Source organism: Mirounga angustirostris, unplaced genomic scaffold, assembly GCF_029215605.1.
Source record: "Mirounga angustirostris isolate CCGP_5_RB_7025 unplaced genomic scaffold, mMirAng1.0.hap1 SCAF_8, whole genome shotgun sequence".
NCBI lineage: Eukaryota > Metazoa > Chordata > Mammalia > Carnivora > Phocidae > Mirounga > Mirounga angustirostris.
In genome coordinates this window covers 39057256-39074488 of record NW_026991716.1, presented here as the reverse complement: position 1 = coordinate 39074488, position 17233 = coordinate 39057256, and the positions used below count along the sequence as shown (strand labels likewise).

The 17233-nt window shown below is 52.0% G+C and overlaps 2 protein-coding genes across 5 annotated transcripts; one reads left to right on the top strand and one right to left on the bottom strand.

Moving 5' to 3' along the window:
* Window positions 1–3658: 3658 nt before the first annotated feature.
* On the bottom strand, window positions 3659–15144 carry KLHDC3 (kelch domain containing 3). 2 transcript variants are annotated; one of them, XM_045869928.3, is made up of 15 exons: window positions 14929–15144; window positions 12352–12564; window positions 11998–12174; window positions 11723–11838; window positions 11472–11543; window positions 11129–11342; window positions 10965–11051; window positions 10723–10831; window positions 10523–10596; window positions 6188–6335; window positions 5474–5540; window positions 5295–5399; window positions 4859–4933; window positions 4630–4747; window positions 3659–4190 (listed from the first exon to the last, which is right to left on the bottom strand). In XM_045869928.3, exons 2-15 carry the CDS (start codon window positions 12503–12505, stop codon window positions 4054–4056), a joined length of 1653 nt encoding a protein of 550 aa, XP_045725884.1. In that variant the 5' UTR covers window positions 12506–12564; window positions 14929–15144; the 3' UTR covers window positions 3659–4053. The 2 variants fall into 2 exon arrangements, with proteins under 2 accessions (XP_045725884.1, XP_045725883.1); XM_045869927.2 differs by lacking the exons at window positions 3659–4190; window positions 4630–4747; window positions 4859–4933; ... (1 more) ...; window positions 5474–5540; window positions 6188–6335 and adding exons at window positions 8411–9042; window positions 10322–10400 and having other exon boundaries at window positions 14929–15138.
* On the top strand, window positions 14062–17117 carry MEA1 (male-enhanced antigen 1). Of its 3 annotated transcripts, none has more exons than XM_045869980.3 (4): window positions 14062–14366; window positions 15917–16197; window positions 16283–16385; window positions 16720–17117. In XM_045869980.3, the coding sequence occupies exons 1-4, from the start codon at window positions 14267–14269 to the stop codon at window positions 16869–16871; spliced, it is 636 nt and encodes a 211-aa protein (XP_045725936.2). In that variant the 5' UTR covers window positions 14062–14266; the 3' UTR covers window positions 16872–17117. The 3 variants fall into 3 exon arrangements, with proteins under 3 accessions (XP_045725936.2, XP_045725934.1, XP_045725935.1); XM_045869978.3 differs by lacking the exon at window positions 14062–14366 and adding an exon at window positions 15290–15435; XM_045869979.3 differs by lacking the exon at window positions 14062–14366 and adding an exon at window positions 15401–15546.
* Window positions 17118–17233: the final 116 nt, after the last annotated feature.

Below are 17233 nucleotides of genomic sequence, written 5' to 3'. Positions count from 1 at the left end.
GGACGCCCAGGACAAGACAGCAAAACGGAGGGCAAACAGGGCAGCCACCGAGGGCCCATGCATGCTTTACTTTGCAGTATGGTGGCCCCATGGTGCTGTGGGTGGTTCTCAGAGCAGAACTCTCTGGTAGGTCCACGCTAGTCCACGACACAGAAGACTGGCAGCAGGCCAGGGCAGCAGTGGGCCCCAGGGCACACGGGGTTGTTGCAGTTTGTCACTTAGGTGCCTCTCCGCCTTCGTGTCAGAGATCATGGCCTAGCTCCTTTATGCGCCCAGGCCGTGCCCTTATTCTTGAGCTAGCTCTTACGAGCCAGAACTTTTTGCCCTCTTCTGGGTTCTCATGCTCTTTCTGAGCCTGTCCTCCATCAGAAACCCAGAGAGGCTCCAAGCTCTAGTAGCCAGATCAGAATGCAGCACATGGAGGGGACAGGAGGGGACTTTGCCCCCCTGCACTGCAGCTGTGCCCACAGACTCCCGCATGGGCCGTGCTGTAGGCTCAACCCCTCAGCCTCCCACAGGGTGCCTACCTGCTTATCTGTAACGGACGAGTCTCTTGCAAATTCTTACGGGAAGAACACACCAGTCTTGGCCCCAGTTCCCTGCTTGTTCCTGCCTGCAGTCCAGTTCCTGTGCCCTCAGCACACAATGTAACCCCACCTCCACTCTGGCCTGATTTGTCCAGACGCAGCCACCCAGGTGAGCAGTCCCGACTGCCCGCTCACCAGCACCAGTGAAAACGTGAGCCTCCTCCCCTGCCCTCAGGACTTGCCGTCCATCCAGGGCACATGCTTCCTGTCTGACTCGGACAGAAGTTCGCTCCCCTGCGCCCCTTGTGAGACCCTCCTCACAGCCTCGGTTCCTTATATCCCAGACAGCTGGCTGTACACAAAGGATCGCATATTGATTCCACTTACAGGGAATGTTCTAAAATAGGCAAATCTAGAGACAAAGCGGTATAGTGGCTGCCTAGGGCTGGGGAGATTGGGAAGAAATGGGGAGTGTCTGCTAGACACTCGAAAATGTTACAAAATTGTGATGGTTGCACTACTCTGTGAATAGACTAAAAACCATTGAATTGTACAATTTTTTTTCAAAAAAATTTTTTTTAAAGATTTTATTTATTTGACCGAGAGACACAGCGAGAGAGGGAACACAAGCAGGGGGAGTGGGAGAGGGAGAAGCAGGTTTCCCATGGAGCAAGGAGCTGAATGCGGGAGTCAATCCCAGGACTCTGGGATCATGACCTGAGCCGAAGGCAGACGCTTAACGACCAAGCCACCCAGGCGCCCCCGAATTGTACAATTTAAATGGGTAAACTAAATTATATCTCAGTATGTTGCCAATAAAAACCAGAAACAAGCAGACCAACTAACCCATGGCTAAAGCTCCGAGCTCTCCAATGTCTCCCGTGGATCCTTGGTGAAGGGGAAAAGTGGCCATCTGAAGGCCTGGGGGTGGGGGTGGCAATACAACCCAGTGGTGGACGTGCATCGTGTTTTGACTACCATTCATCTGAAGCCCCTTCTCATACTCGGGAACTCCACACAAATCACGAAAGGAAACAGAGCCCACCTCCCACCACATACAGGACCAGATACTTGGCTTTCCCAGCTATCCCCCTGCAGCCATATAACCACGGCTTAGCCAAGAAAATGCCTCTGCCAGGAATTTCTCAATCTAGAGCAAAGCAGGAAGGAAAAGCGGAATACCTCTGGTGGCAGCCAGGAGATCTTCACCACACTCTGGTTCCCAGGTAGGATTTAGGGTGCTTGTAAGGGCTCAGACTTATCTGCCAGCCACCATTCCTTTTTTTTTTTTTTTTAAACTTTTCTCAAGGCTTGGGGTGCCTGGGTGGCTCAGCCATTAAATGTCTGCCTTCGGCTCAGGTCATGATCCCAGGGTCCTGGATCGAGCCCCATATCAGGCTCCCTGCTCCTGCAGGAAGCCTGCTTCTCCCTCTCTCAGTCTGCTTGTGTTCCCTCTCTCACTGTCTCTTTCTGTCAAATAAATAAAATCTTAAAAAAAAAACCACAAAACTTTTCTCAAGCCTTAGTGTTTCTGTGAGCCTAAGAGTTCAATAGTCTTTTTCTGCTTTTATCAGCCAGAATCTGTTCTTTGGCTCTGAAGTAGGATTGACACATGTGACATCAGGGACCCCATAGCACTGGATCCCTCTGGGCAAGGCAAACTATCCTGGTAGCTTCACTCCTCGGCTTACTGGGAAACAAACATTTTATGCTTATCTCACTTTTCAGTCATCACAGTTACATCTTTTCTCCCATCCCAGATGCATCAAACATTAGATATCCTAGCTTCTAATTCTCTCTTCCTTTTTCTGATAGCTGCTTTTTAGATGTCTTTCAGATGTTCTGTAATTTCTTATGATTTATCAATTAAAAAAGAAAAATCTCTATGCCCAATGTGGGGCTCGAACTCACAACCCTGAGATCAAGAGTTGCACAAGCTACCAACTAAGCCAGCCATCAAGCCCAATTAGAATTAATTGGGCTTTCTGAGGCTTAGGGTTTATAAATTTCAATCTTGCAAAATACCCAGCCTCTTTAAAATATTCTCTCCTCTGGAATCTTGATTATATGTCTCAATCTACCTTCCATGTTTTGTTTTCTCCATGTTTAACCTCTTTTCCTTAGTTTCCATTTCTCTGTATCCCTGTGCTCCACCTGTGCACCTTCAGATCTACTTCTAGTACATTCTCTTTTTAGGTATGTCTAATTTGTTGTTTAACCATGACGTTTCTAACTTCAAATAGTATATTGTTAATTTCTAAAAGCTATACTTTTTTATCAAACCAATTTGGTCCTTTTAGATACTCTTTTCTTTAGTCATACTTTTTCTTTAAATATAAGGTATTTTATATATATATATATTTTTTAATTTACTTATTTTATAGAGAAAGAGAGGAAGGGGTAGAGGGAGAGGGAGAGATTCTCCAGCAGACTCCCTGCTGAATGAGGACCAGGACACAGGGCTTAATCCCACGACCCTGAGATCATGACCTGAGCCAAAATCAAGAGTCCGACGTTTAATCTACTGAGCCACCCAAGCACCCGTTTTGTATTTTATATTTCTAACATGTCTTTGCTGGTCTGATTCTGTTGTCTATTGTCCCTAATGACTCTTACTCATGGTGGTTTCTTTCATTGTGTGCTTTGTATTTTCACCAAAAGCACACATTCCTTCAAATTTTATCTGAAGGAATTCCCTGAGGCTGGGGTTTAAAGTACAAACCTCAAGAGAAGATTACATTTGCTTCTGCCAGGTGCCTGGGAGCACTACCAACCTGAGACCACTTCAAACTGAATTATTAGCTTGAGGATTTTCCAGTCTACACAGGTAATCTGAACTCTAGACCCAAACAGTACTAAGAGCCAGCTGTGTTTACACATTACCGGGGAAACTTTTTGTCCTCACCCCCTACCTCCCCTTGTATCCAAAACCAAAGCTAAGTAGGTCAGTTGTGGGAGTGGTTCACTCCTCCAATGACTGTGTCTTCTCTGAGGTTTTAAGTAGGAGGAGTCTCTGATGTGACTTCCTTCTTTGTGGGAGCCTTATGTTTGCTGCCAGCCCCCACAAGTGGCCCGCTGAAACAGTAGTTCTAGGCCACTCACAAAGCCCACCAAAAAAGCAGAAAAAAAAGAAGAGTGACAGGAATGTTTATGAATTGACTCTTACATAAAGTCCCAGCCCGGGGAGCCATCCACAGACTTCATGGCCTTCACCAGCCTTAAGACCACTCACTGGCCCTTTCTCTTCTATACCACAACCACTGGTTTAAAGCAAGGATGGGAGGACATGAGGACATGATGAACCAGATCCAAGCAGAGGAAGCGTGGCATAGCACAAGGTTGAGCTGCTCTTCTTCTCCAATGCTGGGGCAGTCCAAGAGCCCTCTAGTCGTCTCTGAGCCAATCTAGCTCAAGGGCAGCTACGATCCTTGCCCTTGAACGGAAAAGAACCAGAACAGGCCAAGCCCAAGTCTGTCCCCACAGATCCATTTCCCACTGGGGCAGTGGCAGAGCTCAGGACAGTTCCTTACTCTTTGCTCAAGGGGAGATGTCTCCGGTCCTTGCCTGCATTTCGGCGCCTCTTTCGACTCAAAAAGCTCTCTAGCTTCTTGCTGCGTTTTAGCTCCTTGAACTTCTCAGCTAGGACCAACTGGCGCTGCTCAGCTAGAGGACAGGGAGAAAGAAGGCTGGTGAGCAAAGGAGGAGGCACTCTCCCCTTTCCCCAGGTCTGTACCTCTCAACCACTATGCTGGGATACGTGACTTGGAGTTCACTGGTAAGTGCAGCACGTGGACTTTTTCTATGACCCGCTGCTTTCTCTGTTACACCAACTGTGAGCTCCTTCTATGTGCCCGGTGCAGCATATGGAGGGGAGGCAGGAGAGAGATAAAAGCAGCACTCCTTGCTCGTAATCTATACTTAGGGATAGGAGAATAGTTACAAATAACTCCTCCCTACCATTTCTACTTTCTTCCAACTTCCCATGGCATCCAGCCTTCTTGCCTCCCTCAGGGAGCTCATGGACCCCCGACACAGCATGCTGCCTCCATGGCCACCCAAGCCCGTCCCTGTAAGCAGCCTGAGACAGCTGTGTCCCACTCACATTTCTTCAGGAAGTATGGCCGATGGCCCTGCTGGGCCCGAGCCCTCTGCTCCTGCTTCAGGGCCAGGCGCAGCTCCTGTTGCCGCCTGCGTTCCTGCTGTGCCATTTCTTGCTGCTCCTGAGAAGCCAAGAGGAGGTGGGTGAGATGGGTGGGCAGGAGGGACTGAGAATCACCTCCTGACTGCCTTGAACTGTTCTCACCACCCACCTGCAGTTCTGACCCACTCACCATCCTCTGAAGCAGCTGCTGCAGTTTCTCATGCTCCTGCCCTGAACGGTGCTTCTTCAACTGCTTTTTCACCAGCTCCACGGTGCAAAATGAATACGATGGTTAGGAGTCTGTACATGTTAACTGCAATTCTGTGCCAAGCGTTATTCTAAGAGGTTCACACATGTTAATGCAAATAACGCTCTGAGATATGCATTACTATTACCTCTTTTTATGATTAGAAAACTGCAAAGTTAAGGAACCTGCCAATGGTCACACAGCTAGTCAACTAATGAACCAGGATTTGAAAATAGGAAGCAAATTAGGGAGAGTTAAATCAGTTAAGGAGAAATAAATCTGCCCACCACTATGCTCCCTGTTCCCCTCTGCCTGACTAACCTGTTACCCTAGTTTCCCACCCCTCGGAATCCCCATGAGCCAGTCTCATGTTCCAAACCTCTTTCTCTTTGGCTCGGATGTCATTCAGGAATTCATACGTTTTGTCAAACACCTCAGGATTATATTCCCCTGACAGATCGTCAAAGCGGGGGTCCCGGGCTACCTTTGGAGAGAATGAGAGAGTATAAAAGAACTGTTCAGTCTCCCCTGAGACACTTCTTCCCGCCTTTTCCTCACCTTCTTACTGATGGGGACAACTTGACGCAAAAATGGCACCCGGACCTTGGCTGACATTTCCAGAGGCCTACGGAGAAATTAAAGAACATGTCTAGGGTCTCCAGTCTTTTTTAAGATTTAATTTCTTTCCTTTTTGAGAGAGAGAGAGAGACAGAGAGAGAATGTGCATGAGCAGGGGAGAGCTACAGGGTGAGGGAGAAGATCTCAAGCAGGCTCTATGCCCAGTGTGAGAGCCCGATGCAGGGCTCGATCTTACATCCCAGAGATCATGACCCGGGCCAAAATCAAGAGTTGGGCATTTAACTGACTGAACCACCCAGGTGCCCTAGATTTTATTTTTTGTTAAGCTTTTATTTATGTATTTGAGAGAGTAAGAGAGAGAGCCCAAGCGGGGGAGAGGAAGCAGGCTCCCCGCCGAGCAGAGCCCAATGTGGGACTCGATCCCAGGGAACTGGGATCATGACCTGAGCCGAAGGCAGACGCTTAACCAACTAAGCCACCCAGACACCCCTCTAGATTTTATTTTTAAGTAATCTCTACACCCAATGTGGGGCTCGAATTCACAACACTGAGATCAAGAGTCACATGCTCTACCAAGCCACAGAGGCGCCCCAGGGTCTCCAAACATGATCAAAGGCCTCCCACCTAAGAATTCAGACACCTACCCAAGGTCCCAGGTATTCTCCAGTTCCTGGAGCAGGCCCTGCTCCTCACCTGTGCTTATCTGCAGCACATGCATTTTGGACACGTGGTCTAGAACCTTGCTTCTTAGAACTGTTTCCAGCTGCCAACTGTTTGTATGTCTTAGTCCCCACTTGGCTCTGCAATTCCAACAGCTCTTCAAATGACATGTTAGATGTGTCTGTGGAAGGAAGGGTGGGGACACAACTCAGCAAAGCATCTCCCAGTGCTGCAGAGACCTCATCCCACCCTCATTCCTTAGGTAACTGACCCTTTCCAATATCCCCGTCAGACCCATCACTACAGGCCCCAGGCAGCACAGGTCATAATGGTGCTACACTGATACCTAACTTCCCAACCACTCCAGCCACCTGAGGCCTCACCTGGCTAAGGACTGTAAGGCTGGAGGTGGGCCAAGCCACAGTCATCTTCTCTTTTGAATCATGCCTCCACAGGCTTCCCCACAGGGCATGTTTCCCTTGCTCAGTGACCACTGTCAGTGCTCTGCTTCATACTCTCAGCACCTCTCACCTTACCCAGTGCTCTAGCCTGCTAACTGGTCTCCCAACCTCTGTCTCCTCCCGAAGCTAGGCTTCCCAATTCAGGTTTGACAGAGGCATCTAAAATGCAAAGCTGAGGGGCGCCCGGGTGGCTCAGTCGTTGAGTGTCTCCCTTCGGCTCAGGTCATGATCCCAGGGTCCTGGGATCAAGCCCCACATCGGGCTCCCCGTTCGGTGGGAAGCCTGCTTCTCCCTCTCCCACTCCCCCTGCTTGTGTTCCCTCTCTCGCTGTGTCTCTCTCTGTCAAGTAAATAAATAAAATCATTAAAAAAATAAAATGCAAAGCTGATCTCATCACTCCCATCTCTTTCCCATATATATATGCTTCAGATCACATTGCTCCAGAACTCAAAACTCAATAGCTTCCTCTTGATCAGAGTAAAAGCTACAGGCCTTATAATGCTTTGAAAGACCCCATGTGATCTCTAATTTCATGTCCTTCCCACTCCTCTCCAGTCAACTGGTCTCCCAGCAGTTCCTGAGCAAAAAGGTCTATGTTCCTGCTTCAGTTCCTTTGTATTTGATATAGCCTCTGCTTGGAAGCTTTCTCCAGATATATTTAGTGCTTGCTCCCTCAGCTCCTTCAAACTGTTGCTCAAATGTCATCTTCTCTGTGAGGCCTTCTCTGACTACTTAAAATTGCAACCCCTCCCTTGCTTTCTCTCCATAGCCCTTATAAACTTTTTGAAAAACTGAGATATAATTCACATGTCATAGAATTCACCCTTAAAAACACACAATCTCATGCTCTGTTGCCTTTTATGCTATTTACTTTTTTTTTTTGCTCACCCTTTCTGAAAGGTATGTGAACAGGATTTCTTTTAAGATTTTAAGTAATCGCTACACCCAATGCGGAGCTTGAACTGACAACTCCGAGATCAAGCTCTGGCCACTGAGCCAGCCAGGCGCCCCAGGAACAGGAGTTTTTGATTGTTTTATTCACCGCTGTAACTACAGCAGCTAAAACGGCATTTAAAACAGCCTGCACACAGTAGATGTTCAACAAATGTTTCTGAAATTGGCGAACCCTGACCTACTAACCCTTCCCCAGCAACCCATGCCTCTCCTGATTGACCGTACTTTTACACATGCGTTTTCTCCCTGCGGAAAACCCTCATCCTCCTTTTCAGAAACCGCCCAAGGTCTCCTAACCCAGGAAGCGCCCCCTCACTGTCCAATGCGTCGGCGGCGCTCCCCACGGCGGCCTCTTCAGACCTCTCACGGTGACTGCGCCGCCACCTGCCCTTCTACCCGTGCCCCTCTGCCCGGCACCAGGCCCTCACCCTGCCGCAGGCCGCCGGCGTCCTCCCCGCCGCCCCGGGCCCCGCGGGCAGACCCGGCGGCCGCCGCGGCGCGGGAACTCTCTCTCGGCATTAGCTTATGGAACGCCGCGGCACCGAAAGGCACTACTTCCGCCCTAGCGGTTCTCGCCCCGCCTCTTCCGGCCTCACCCGGAGGCCGCGTCTGCGCAACTCGGTCGTTGAAAGGGCCGGGCCCGCGGGCGCCCACTGGAGGGAAGGTCGCCACCTTTTTGTCGCATGGCGCTGGACTCCGCGCTCGAGAGAAACTAGGGCCGGGCCTTGGTGGATTTTGGTTTCCTTTTGCTCCTGGCGGAGAGGCCAGAACCTCAGCACCTTGCCCCTCTACAAGCTTCTGCCATCCACCCCCATCGTATTCCACAAAAACAGGTCACACGTTTGTTGGAGATTTTTAATTCATTTTTATAAAATCTGAGCTGGTTGGGAGCGCCAGGGAACAGCAACAGCTCAGGGAAGGGTGGGATTATCTGCTGGTCCTCGCCTCCCCAGGTCAGGGAGAAGGAGGTTTCATGGCAACAGCTGCAACTCCTCTCAGCTCTCAATCGATGCTCATGGCTCAAGCAGGGGAGGGGGTGGAAACAAGGGTCGGGGGGGAAGCTCCTGAGGCTCCGACACTGCTTGCTTCTCCCTTCTCCCCATTTCCTTCGCTTCCCAGCAGAGCCTGGCTGGCCTGGGGCAGAGCAGAAGCCCAGGAGCAGTTGGAAGGAGGTGTACGGGACAGAGCACCAAGGGGAAGGGGCCCTCGGCCCAAGGGAGGGAGGGATCTCGCCCTCTCCCCTACAGCTCCCCACTGAGTTCACAGCACAGGAAACACCTCTAGTCCAACAACTCCACGCAGAGGTATACCGAGTCCAGGGTCCAAAGGGCCAGGCAGGTGAGGGATGGGAAAGGGCAGTGAAGAGAATAGCAGGCTCAGGAAAGGGAGGCGGCAGCAACTTTCTCCTACCCATGGGAGGAGACGATGGGGCGACTGATATTGCTGTTGGTGGTCATGGCATTCAGCTCCCACCTGGAAGGCCAACAATGACAGGCAGAAAGGACAGATGGGGGGGAGCCTCCACCCCCAAGGCCAGAATTGCTCAAACAAAGCTATGAACACACCAGTCCCTTCAACATCTGAAAGCTCAACCACCCACAGCCACCTCCTTCCTTAGGGCCTTACTAATAAGTTTAACAATCAGGCCCCACCCACCACCAAATCCAGCATCACCCACTCCTCCACCTGCAACCTCATGTGGACTTCCTGTCTATGTTTATTTTATTTTATTTTTTATTTTAAAGATTTTATTTATTTATTTGAGAGAGAGAGTGAGAGAGAGAAAGAGCACAAGAGGGGGAGCGGGAGAGGGAGAAGCAGACTCCCTGCTGAGCAGGGAGCCCCATGCGGGACTCGATCCCGGGACTCCAGGATCATGACCTGGGCCGAAGGCAGTCGCTTAACCAACTGAGCCACCCAGGCGCCCCCTGTCTATGTTTATGTATGCTTGTGCCCAACACCTGGAAAAAATCATCTGTGTACACAGCTCAGTAAACTTACCAACCTACCTTTCATCCTCTGCTCAGATCCAACCAGGAATGTCTGTTTTTGCTCTCCACTCCTATCCCTTTAAAGGGCCTGACTCAGCTCTCCTAGGCTTCCAGAAGCCTTCCCTGCCCCTCCCACCACATAAAAATTAAATCCCTTTTTTCCCCTCTTTTTGACAATTCTATCATTCTACAAAGATTTACCAAGTACCTCCTTATGCCTTGTACACTGTGTCACCAGATGCTGAACACACACCCTCTCAGCAAGTAAGAGTTAAACTGAACTGATACAAGGAGAGGGAAGTGTCCAGAATGACCCAGGAAAACACAACTGTACACCAAATAACTTTTGGTGCTTGATTTGGACCTAAGAATGGAATTCAAAGGAAGTAGCTAGAAGGACCTCCCTTAATTCTGGAACTAATGTGATCCAAAGATTCCTAAACCTGTTGGTACTTCGCAGCTAACTTTGAAAATTTAATCAAACTTTCTCAGCATGCTAAAAACAACCGAATAGGCTCGGGACTCAAGAAGTGATGCTTCTGAACTTGGTTTGAAACACCAGATATTTTTTTCCCCCATATAATTTACCACTGATAATTGGGGCGGAATTGAATCTCCTTCCCTTTCACTCTCCACAAGTACACTACATCTCCAGCGTAACAAAAACCCGTCCCCTCTATACTGAGACCAAGCTCATCAGATCATGCCTGTGCTGCCCACTCACCCTCAGCCAAGCCCTGCTCTCCAACCACTCACTGTACCTGATGTCATGGGGCAAACAGGACTGGTCCAGGTTATACTGAATCACGGCCAGTTTACAAAGAGTCTTCAGACTAGGGCCTTTAAAGGAGAAGTCACGGAGAGGGAGATGGTCAGAGGCAAGGAAAGGGTCCAGTCCTGAATGTCACCACCCAAAGCCAGGGACCCTGTGGCAGTAGCACTCTGGGAATACATGTACTTACTAAAGTCCAAAATGTGTAAGTCAGAATGATCTATGAGGTCAAATTCATCTCCCAGACCTTCCTCAGGAGATGGACTGTAGGGATCAAAAAAGAGATGAAGGAAAGAGGAAAGACTACCCATGAGACCCTCTTGCTCAAATGCCTCCCATGCAGTTACAGACTTGGGCCCTTCCTTGAGGCCTCCCCGCTTTCCTCCTAACCTGGTACCCCCAAAGAGAACAATCTTGTCACCAACAATACAGCAGCACTGGCGCCGGCGGGGACATGGCCCCTTCCCCTTCGGTTCAATCTTCTTCCAGGTAAAGGACACTGAAGAGAAGTGTATATGGAGGTTTAATACCTGCCCAGTCCAGATATCCTCTCCACCCCCACCCTCTTAGGATTTTTTTTCCCTCCTCCATCAATTGCTCCTTGTTTTCCCCCTAAAGGCAGTGCTCTGTACCAGGGTTAAACTTCCAGAGGTCATGGAAGTGCCGGTTCAGCCTTGCATTATAGCCACCGAAGATGTACAGCTCCCCATTGTAGCCAACTGGAAGGAGAGAGGAACGTGGAGTGTGAGGACAACGGGCAGAAAGGGGGGCCCCACAGGGACAAACAGACACTCACAGGCTGAGTGGCTCCGGCGGCCCTCGGGTAGCACCGGAGTGGGTGGACAGTCCAGCCAGGCCTCAGTCCTGGTGTCAAAGACACGGATGCGGTTGCAGTAAATCTCGTTGTTGGAATGGAATGGCCCAAAGCGGTCGGCACGGCCCCCAAAGACATACATGTGACTGCCCAGCATTGTAGCCGAGTGGAAGTCCCTCCAGCGTGCAGGGTTGCCCTGGGCAGGAGCAGAGAGATGAGAGGGAGGGGGTCAACATGGCGGCTAGGAGGGGATCTGCTCTCACTCAGCTTCCTATGATTTCTTCAACTGAGGGTAAGGATCTGGGAGAAAGAAGAAAGGGGAGACCTTTGTACAGATAAGGGTCCATGTCATGGTGCTGGTATCCAGCTTGTGAATGTCATTGGAAAAGCAGTCCGCCTGAGTGGGAAGAGAAAGGAAGTGAAGAAAGGAATAAAACATGGGATCAGTGGCACTCTGACCCTCCACTTGTCCCCTCAAAACCTGCGAACAAGTCAAAGCCTCCTATTGCACCACCCTCAATTTCTCTTTCTCTTTCTCATTCCCACCCTAAACCGCTACTTTCCTCCCAGACATACCAGCTGCTCATAGCCCCCAAAAATGTACATGGTCTTGCCCAGGACACAAGCTGAATGTCCGTCCCGGGCTCCAGGAACTGTTCCTGACACTCGGGGTGTGGACCACTTATGAGCATCTGAAAGACAGAAGCAGATGGGCCAGGTAAGCAACCTCTGACGCCCCCTCCTAGACTCTGGGGTGCCCTATTCCCAGCCGCCTCAGCCCACACCTTTCCCCGCCCCCGTCCCTGAGGCATCATTTGGCAGAATACAGCTTCTCTGCGACCCATACTCACTGACATCAAAGGCATAAAGCACATTGCAGGCCCCTTCGGTGTCATTCCGCCCGCCCCAAAGGAAGACCGTGTCGTCGATGAGGACGGTCGAGTGTCCATACCGCATGTAGGGTACCACAGCAGCCTGCCCACGGATGGAGGGCCTCACTGGGGGCAGCTTTGTCCAACGCAAGGACACTGTGGGCACAGATCTGCTCAGCCCTGGAAAGCTCCCTCCAGGCTGCTCACCGTTTCCCAAATCAGATACTCATTCCCCCATCCCCTCTGGCCACGGGGACCACCGCCAAACCTCATTCAGCTACCCGTTGCCCTCCCTGACGTGGGTACCCAGGGACAGCCCCAGCATTGGCTTACCTGCATTGAAGATGTGCACATCAATCTGACGCAGCGTTTCATAGTCTTCACCAGAGCAGTAACCCCCGAAGGAGTACACCCGGTGCCCAACAGCCACTGCAGCATGGTTCACCCTGCGGGGCCCGCCCTCCAGGTGCACTGTCCACCGTAACATCCCCTGGGTCACTGGTCACAGCCACATGCCCCCCCGGCACGGCCTGCTGCTTCTGCTACCTGCACACAAGTTAGGGCCACGGGCTCCTCAGGCAAGGCCTTTGTCTGGCTCACCGTGACTCTGCCCAGGACCAGCCCGTGACTCCAAGTGTCACCCTGGTGGCCCTCCCACACCACCCCTCCGAAGTTCAGGTGGCTGGCCGTGGCCCAGGGGAGAGGCAGAGGTCAGGGAGTTTGCCCTGGCCCCGTGTTCTCCAACAGCAAAGGGTGGGGCCGCTCTGACCTGACTGACAGCTCTGAATCTGCTGATCAAGGGCTTGGCATGGTCATCCTCATTTACTCATGGAGGCCCCATCGCGTCCCTGGCCTGGCACAAGCTCCAAGTGCTCCCCCGCCCCCCCCCTCCCCCATCCTCCTTCCCAAGGCAGTGCATTCTCTTGTCTCTCCGGCTCTGCTCCGCTTACTGCCACCTCTCTAAGAATCTCTGCTCTTTAAGGTGGGGAAAGGGATCTCAAAATACTCAGGACTATTAATAGCCCAGCCAACCCCAATCGGTCCATTGAAAGCTGGCATTGGTGCTTCAAAGCAGAAAAGCTTTTAGGTCTTTAGAGTGAAACAGTCCCCCTATCCAGGACAAGGTGGGATTGATTCAGGGCAGGGACATCCATGGATGGTTAGCCCCTCATAGGGAGCTCCTGTTAAGCTGAGCTGTTGTCATCAGGGTCATCCAGGGCCCCCCACAGGCACTCAGAGTTCCTTTGACAGCTGTGCCTGGTATCCTGCCAAGACTAGGAACTCAAGCCGGAAAGGTATGTGTCTGCTGGGGACTGAGGGGGTGGGAGTGAAGAGGAGGGGTTTTCCCCTCCTACTACTTCCCCAACCCTGCTATTGTAAGGATAAACAAGCTATTTTAGCAGCTCTTTTCCCACTTGGATCCCTGAAATGGGGATGGGGTAGGGGTGCATTAGAAAAGAGAAAGGAGGGGCGCCTGGGTGGCTCAGTCAGTTAAGCATCTGCCTTTGGCTCAGGTCATGATCTCGGGGTCCTGGGATAGAGAGTGGGCTCTCCACTCAGCAGGGAGTCTGTTTCTCCCTCTCCCTCTGCCCCTCCACTCATGCTCACACACTCTCTCTCTCATAAATCTTAAAAAAAAAAGAGAGAAAAAGGAAACAAAAAAAAAAAACGCCCTAGGGCAGGACAATAAATAGACCCAGGCATGACCTGCCAACCTAGAGATAATGGGTACACTTGAAGGCTCTGTCAGACAAATGCTCCTCCAACTGGTATTGCCTTCGCTGGCAGGCACCTGCTGGGTTTGAGTGGATCATCTGCTCCCTGTTCAAGAAGCCCTGGCAGAGGAAAGAGTCTGACAGAACCTCAGACACAGAAAAAGCAAGGGAGGCCCTTCAAAAGAAAGAGACATGGCTTTCAGCTGGCTTGCCACCCCCCTCCCCCTTCAACCTCCCTCAACCCCCCATCCCATGCTTTAAATAGCCAGCCTGCCAAACCTGAAATAGCCCCAGCAGGAAACCACTCTCACTTCATTATTCCTGTCCTCAATCCAACAGATCTTGGATCTGGGCTTGCGGGGAGATAGGAGGTTGAAGGGTTTAGGAATTCGAGTCTTTCATTTTCCCTCATAGCTTCTACTCCCCCCTTCAACTATGTCAAGGTAAAGTAAAGAATTCACAGGGGAAGAGAGAAGTAATTCCATCCAAAGGTGGACAGAATCGTAGCTTCTTCACAAGGACAACTCACACTCATGGAGAAAAGCCCCCACCATCTCAGGGTCCCCGCTTATCTCTGGGTCTCCTGGATCCTTCATCATTGCTGCATTCTCAAGCTTCTTCCATTCCCTTCAGGTACGTACCCCCCTCCCTGGTCTCTTGCAATGTTCACTCCCCATTTCTGGCCCTTCTTGATCTCCTGAGAGCTTTGCAGTTTTCTCCTTTTTCCTTCTCCCACCGCACCAAGATCCACCCCAACAGCCCTCCATTTTCCCTCTTCCACTAAGGAAGAAAAAGCTAATATTCACTGACCCCTTTCGGCCAGGGATAGTCCTCACTCTACATGACGCTATCCCTGTCTTCTTCCAGTCATCCCAACCTCCCCTCCCCCACAATACTAGACCCTCCCCCCCCCTTTTCTTCCATTCTCCTCAGCTTCCCCTTCTCCTCATAGCCCAGTCTTCCTTCCAATTCCCTTCAGTGCCTCCGCCAACCACCAGGTCCCCTCCACCCGTTTCCTCACCATCCTAACCCAGCCCTTCTTTCCCCATTAACACTTTCCTTTCCCATCATCCCCCTAGTTCCCTCCCCACCCCCACCTCATCGCTCTCAGGCCCCTCCCCCACGACTCCAGATCCAGGTATGGGCAACCCCAGCCTCTCCAATTATCCTTGTCCCTTAACCCATCCCGGGCTACCTGCCAGGCCGGGCCGGGGCGGGGCCGCGGGTCCTCGCGCTGCCTGCAGTCTAGAACCCGTTGCGCGCCAACCGACACCTCGGTCCCCAACGAGATAAACACAGCCAGGCTCGGTCCTTCCGGCGGGCAGCCGTGTGCGCACGTGCAGTCAGAGCTAAGTGCCCGAAGCCTACCGGGACTTGTAGTCCACGGGTTTCTGGAGAGTCGTGAGGGGCCGAGGAGTGGGCAGGAGCTGAAGGAGATTGTGCGCATGTGCGTGTGTGTGTGTGTGTGTGTGTGCGCGCGCGCGCGTGTGCGTGTGTGTGTGTGTCAAAACCCGTGGGGGTCACTGGGTAATGTAGTCCTTTGTTGTCTGGGCAGGGGATGGCGGAGGCGGGACAAGGGGCGTACTGCTCGTCCTCGTTCGCGTCAATCATGAGCACGGGGCGGGGCGGGAGGACCAGGCGCCCGAGTACGTCCTGCCCCGCCGGAAGTGAAGGTGTGGGTTCAGCCGCGGGCTCCGAGCGGGTGAGGCGCGCGGAAACACCGGCGCCGAGAATTGGTGGGGGCGGGGGGCGGACGCCGCAGCTGGGGCCATTTGAGGGGAGCCCCTGGGACCTAAAGGGCGTTTGTCAGGCGGTACAGAAGGGGACCCGTTGGAGAGGGGAGAAGGGGGTGGGTGCTCCCTGTCTAGGGGAGCTTGTTTGGCGACCCGGCGTTCCCAAGTCGGGGGGTAGGAGAGGGCGGGGTTCTGGACGTAGTCTTTTGGGAGGTGGCGTGGACTCCGTTCGGGCTGTTATTTAAGGATTGGCAGAGCAAGTCGGGTGGGCCTCGGTTCAAGATATGAGTCGATTTAAAAGGTGGAGGGCCCAGGAGAGGGTGGGGTGCAGGAAGCTTGGGAGCGTTTGAATGTTTTGCGGACCCAGGAGACCACAAGGAACTGGATGAGGGGCTGAAGGTGGACCTAATTTCATCCGATCCCTGTCCTCCTGCCTCTCTGTCCTTGCAGCCCCTGCCCGGATGGCAGCAGTAGTTCTAGGGGGAGACACCATGGGCCCCGAGCGTATCTTCCCCAATCAGACTGAGGAGCTAGGGCCGCACCAGGGCCCTACGGAAGGCACTGGGGATTGGAGCAGCGAGGAGCCTGAGGAAGAGCAGGAGGAAACGGGGGCAGGCCCAGCTGGCTACTCCTATCAGCCCCTGAACCAAGATCCTGAACAAGAGGAGGTGGAGCTAGCACCGGTGGGGGACGGAGAAGATGTAGTTGCTGATATTCAGGATCGGATCCAGGTATGGTGGAGGAGGCACTGTTCTGGCCAGGTGAAGCTGGGATCCCTGAAGGGCTGGCCCTGAACTGTCTTCTCTGGCTCTGCAGGCCCTGGGGCTTCATTTGCCAGACCCACCATTAGAGAGCGAGGATGAAGAGGAGGAGGGAGCTACAGGATTGAGCAATCACAGCTCTATTCCCATGGACCCGGGTAAAGAGAGCATTTTTTCATTCTGGAATAATGATGGAGGAAAGGGACTGGTCAGACCCAGTAAAGGGGAGTCACGGAGGAACACCCTGTTCCTAAAACAACAGTTTGTATTCTAAGATTTTACACACTTAAAAATCCAGGTGAAATGCTATTGTGCTAGACTTGGGTGATGGGCAGGCTTGCCTGGAAATAACAAGATGGATTTGGTCACCCTCCTAGCCCAAGGGTTATGGGTTAATTCAAGGAAATTAGGTCCACCTTCAGCCCCTCATTCAAGGGTTATGGGAGCAAAGCTGGTCCCGCAGTTTCTATCCCCTGTTCTCTGTGATTTCAGAACACGTGGAGCTGGTGAAAAGGACGATGGCTGGAGTAAGCCTGCCTGCGCCAGGGGTTCCTGCCTGGGCTCGGGAGATATCAGATGCCCAGTGGGAAGATGTGGTACAGAAGGCCCTTCAGGCCCGGCAGGGTACCCCAGCCTGGAAGTAACTAGCCTGAGAGCTGCCTTATCTCCCTGCATTCCAGGCCAGAACCAGCACAGGACTGAACATAGCCGTGGTTGTAACGTCCATCTCCATCTTTCTCATCTCCCTTTCCACATCAAGGCAAATCAGACTTCTTCTCAGAGACCCACTTTATTCAGTTCTGTACATATGGGGACATCGGCCCAAGCCCAACCCATCTTAGCATGTATCACTCTGTGGAGAATAAAGCACCCTATGTACACAGCCAAAAGCTGCACTGCCTGGGCCCCTGGGACCTGGGTCTGGCCCTCCTCAGCCCCTTGCCCCTCCAAGGTGTCCGAAAGGGACAAGTGGGGGCCTGCCCATCATCAGCATAAACAAGGAAAT

Excerpts from the sequence above, each read along its gene's own strand:
- KLHDC3 (XM_045869928.3), bottom strand. The coding sequence starts at position 12,505 with ATGTTACGGTGGACAGTGCACCTGGAGGGCGGGCCCCGCAGGGTGAAC. Across the intron at positions 10,832-10,964 it reads CCTCTGGAAGTTTAACCCTG|TGTCCTTTACCTGGAAGAAG; the intron begins GTACAGAGCACT and ends ACTTCTCTTCAG. Across the intron at positions 5,400-5,473 it reads TTGTCCCCATCAGTAAGAAG|GTAGCCCGGGACCCCCGCTT; the intron begins GTGAGGAAAAGG and ends TTCTCTCCAAAG.
- MEA1 (XM_045869980.3), top strand. The coding sequence starts at position 14,267 with ATGGAGAAAAGCCCCCACCATCTCAGGGTCCCCGCTTATCTCTGGGTC. Across the intron at positions 16,198-16,282 it reads ATATTCAGGATCGGATCCAG|GCCCTGGGGCTTCATTTGCC; the intron begins GTATGGTGGAGG and ends CTGGCTCTGCAG. Across the intron at positions 16,386-16,719 it reads CTCTATTCCCATGGACCCGG|AACACGTGGAGCTGGTGAAA; the intron begins GTAAAGAGAGCA and ends CTGTGATTTCAG.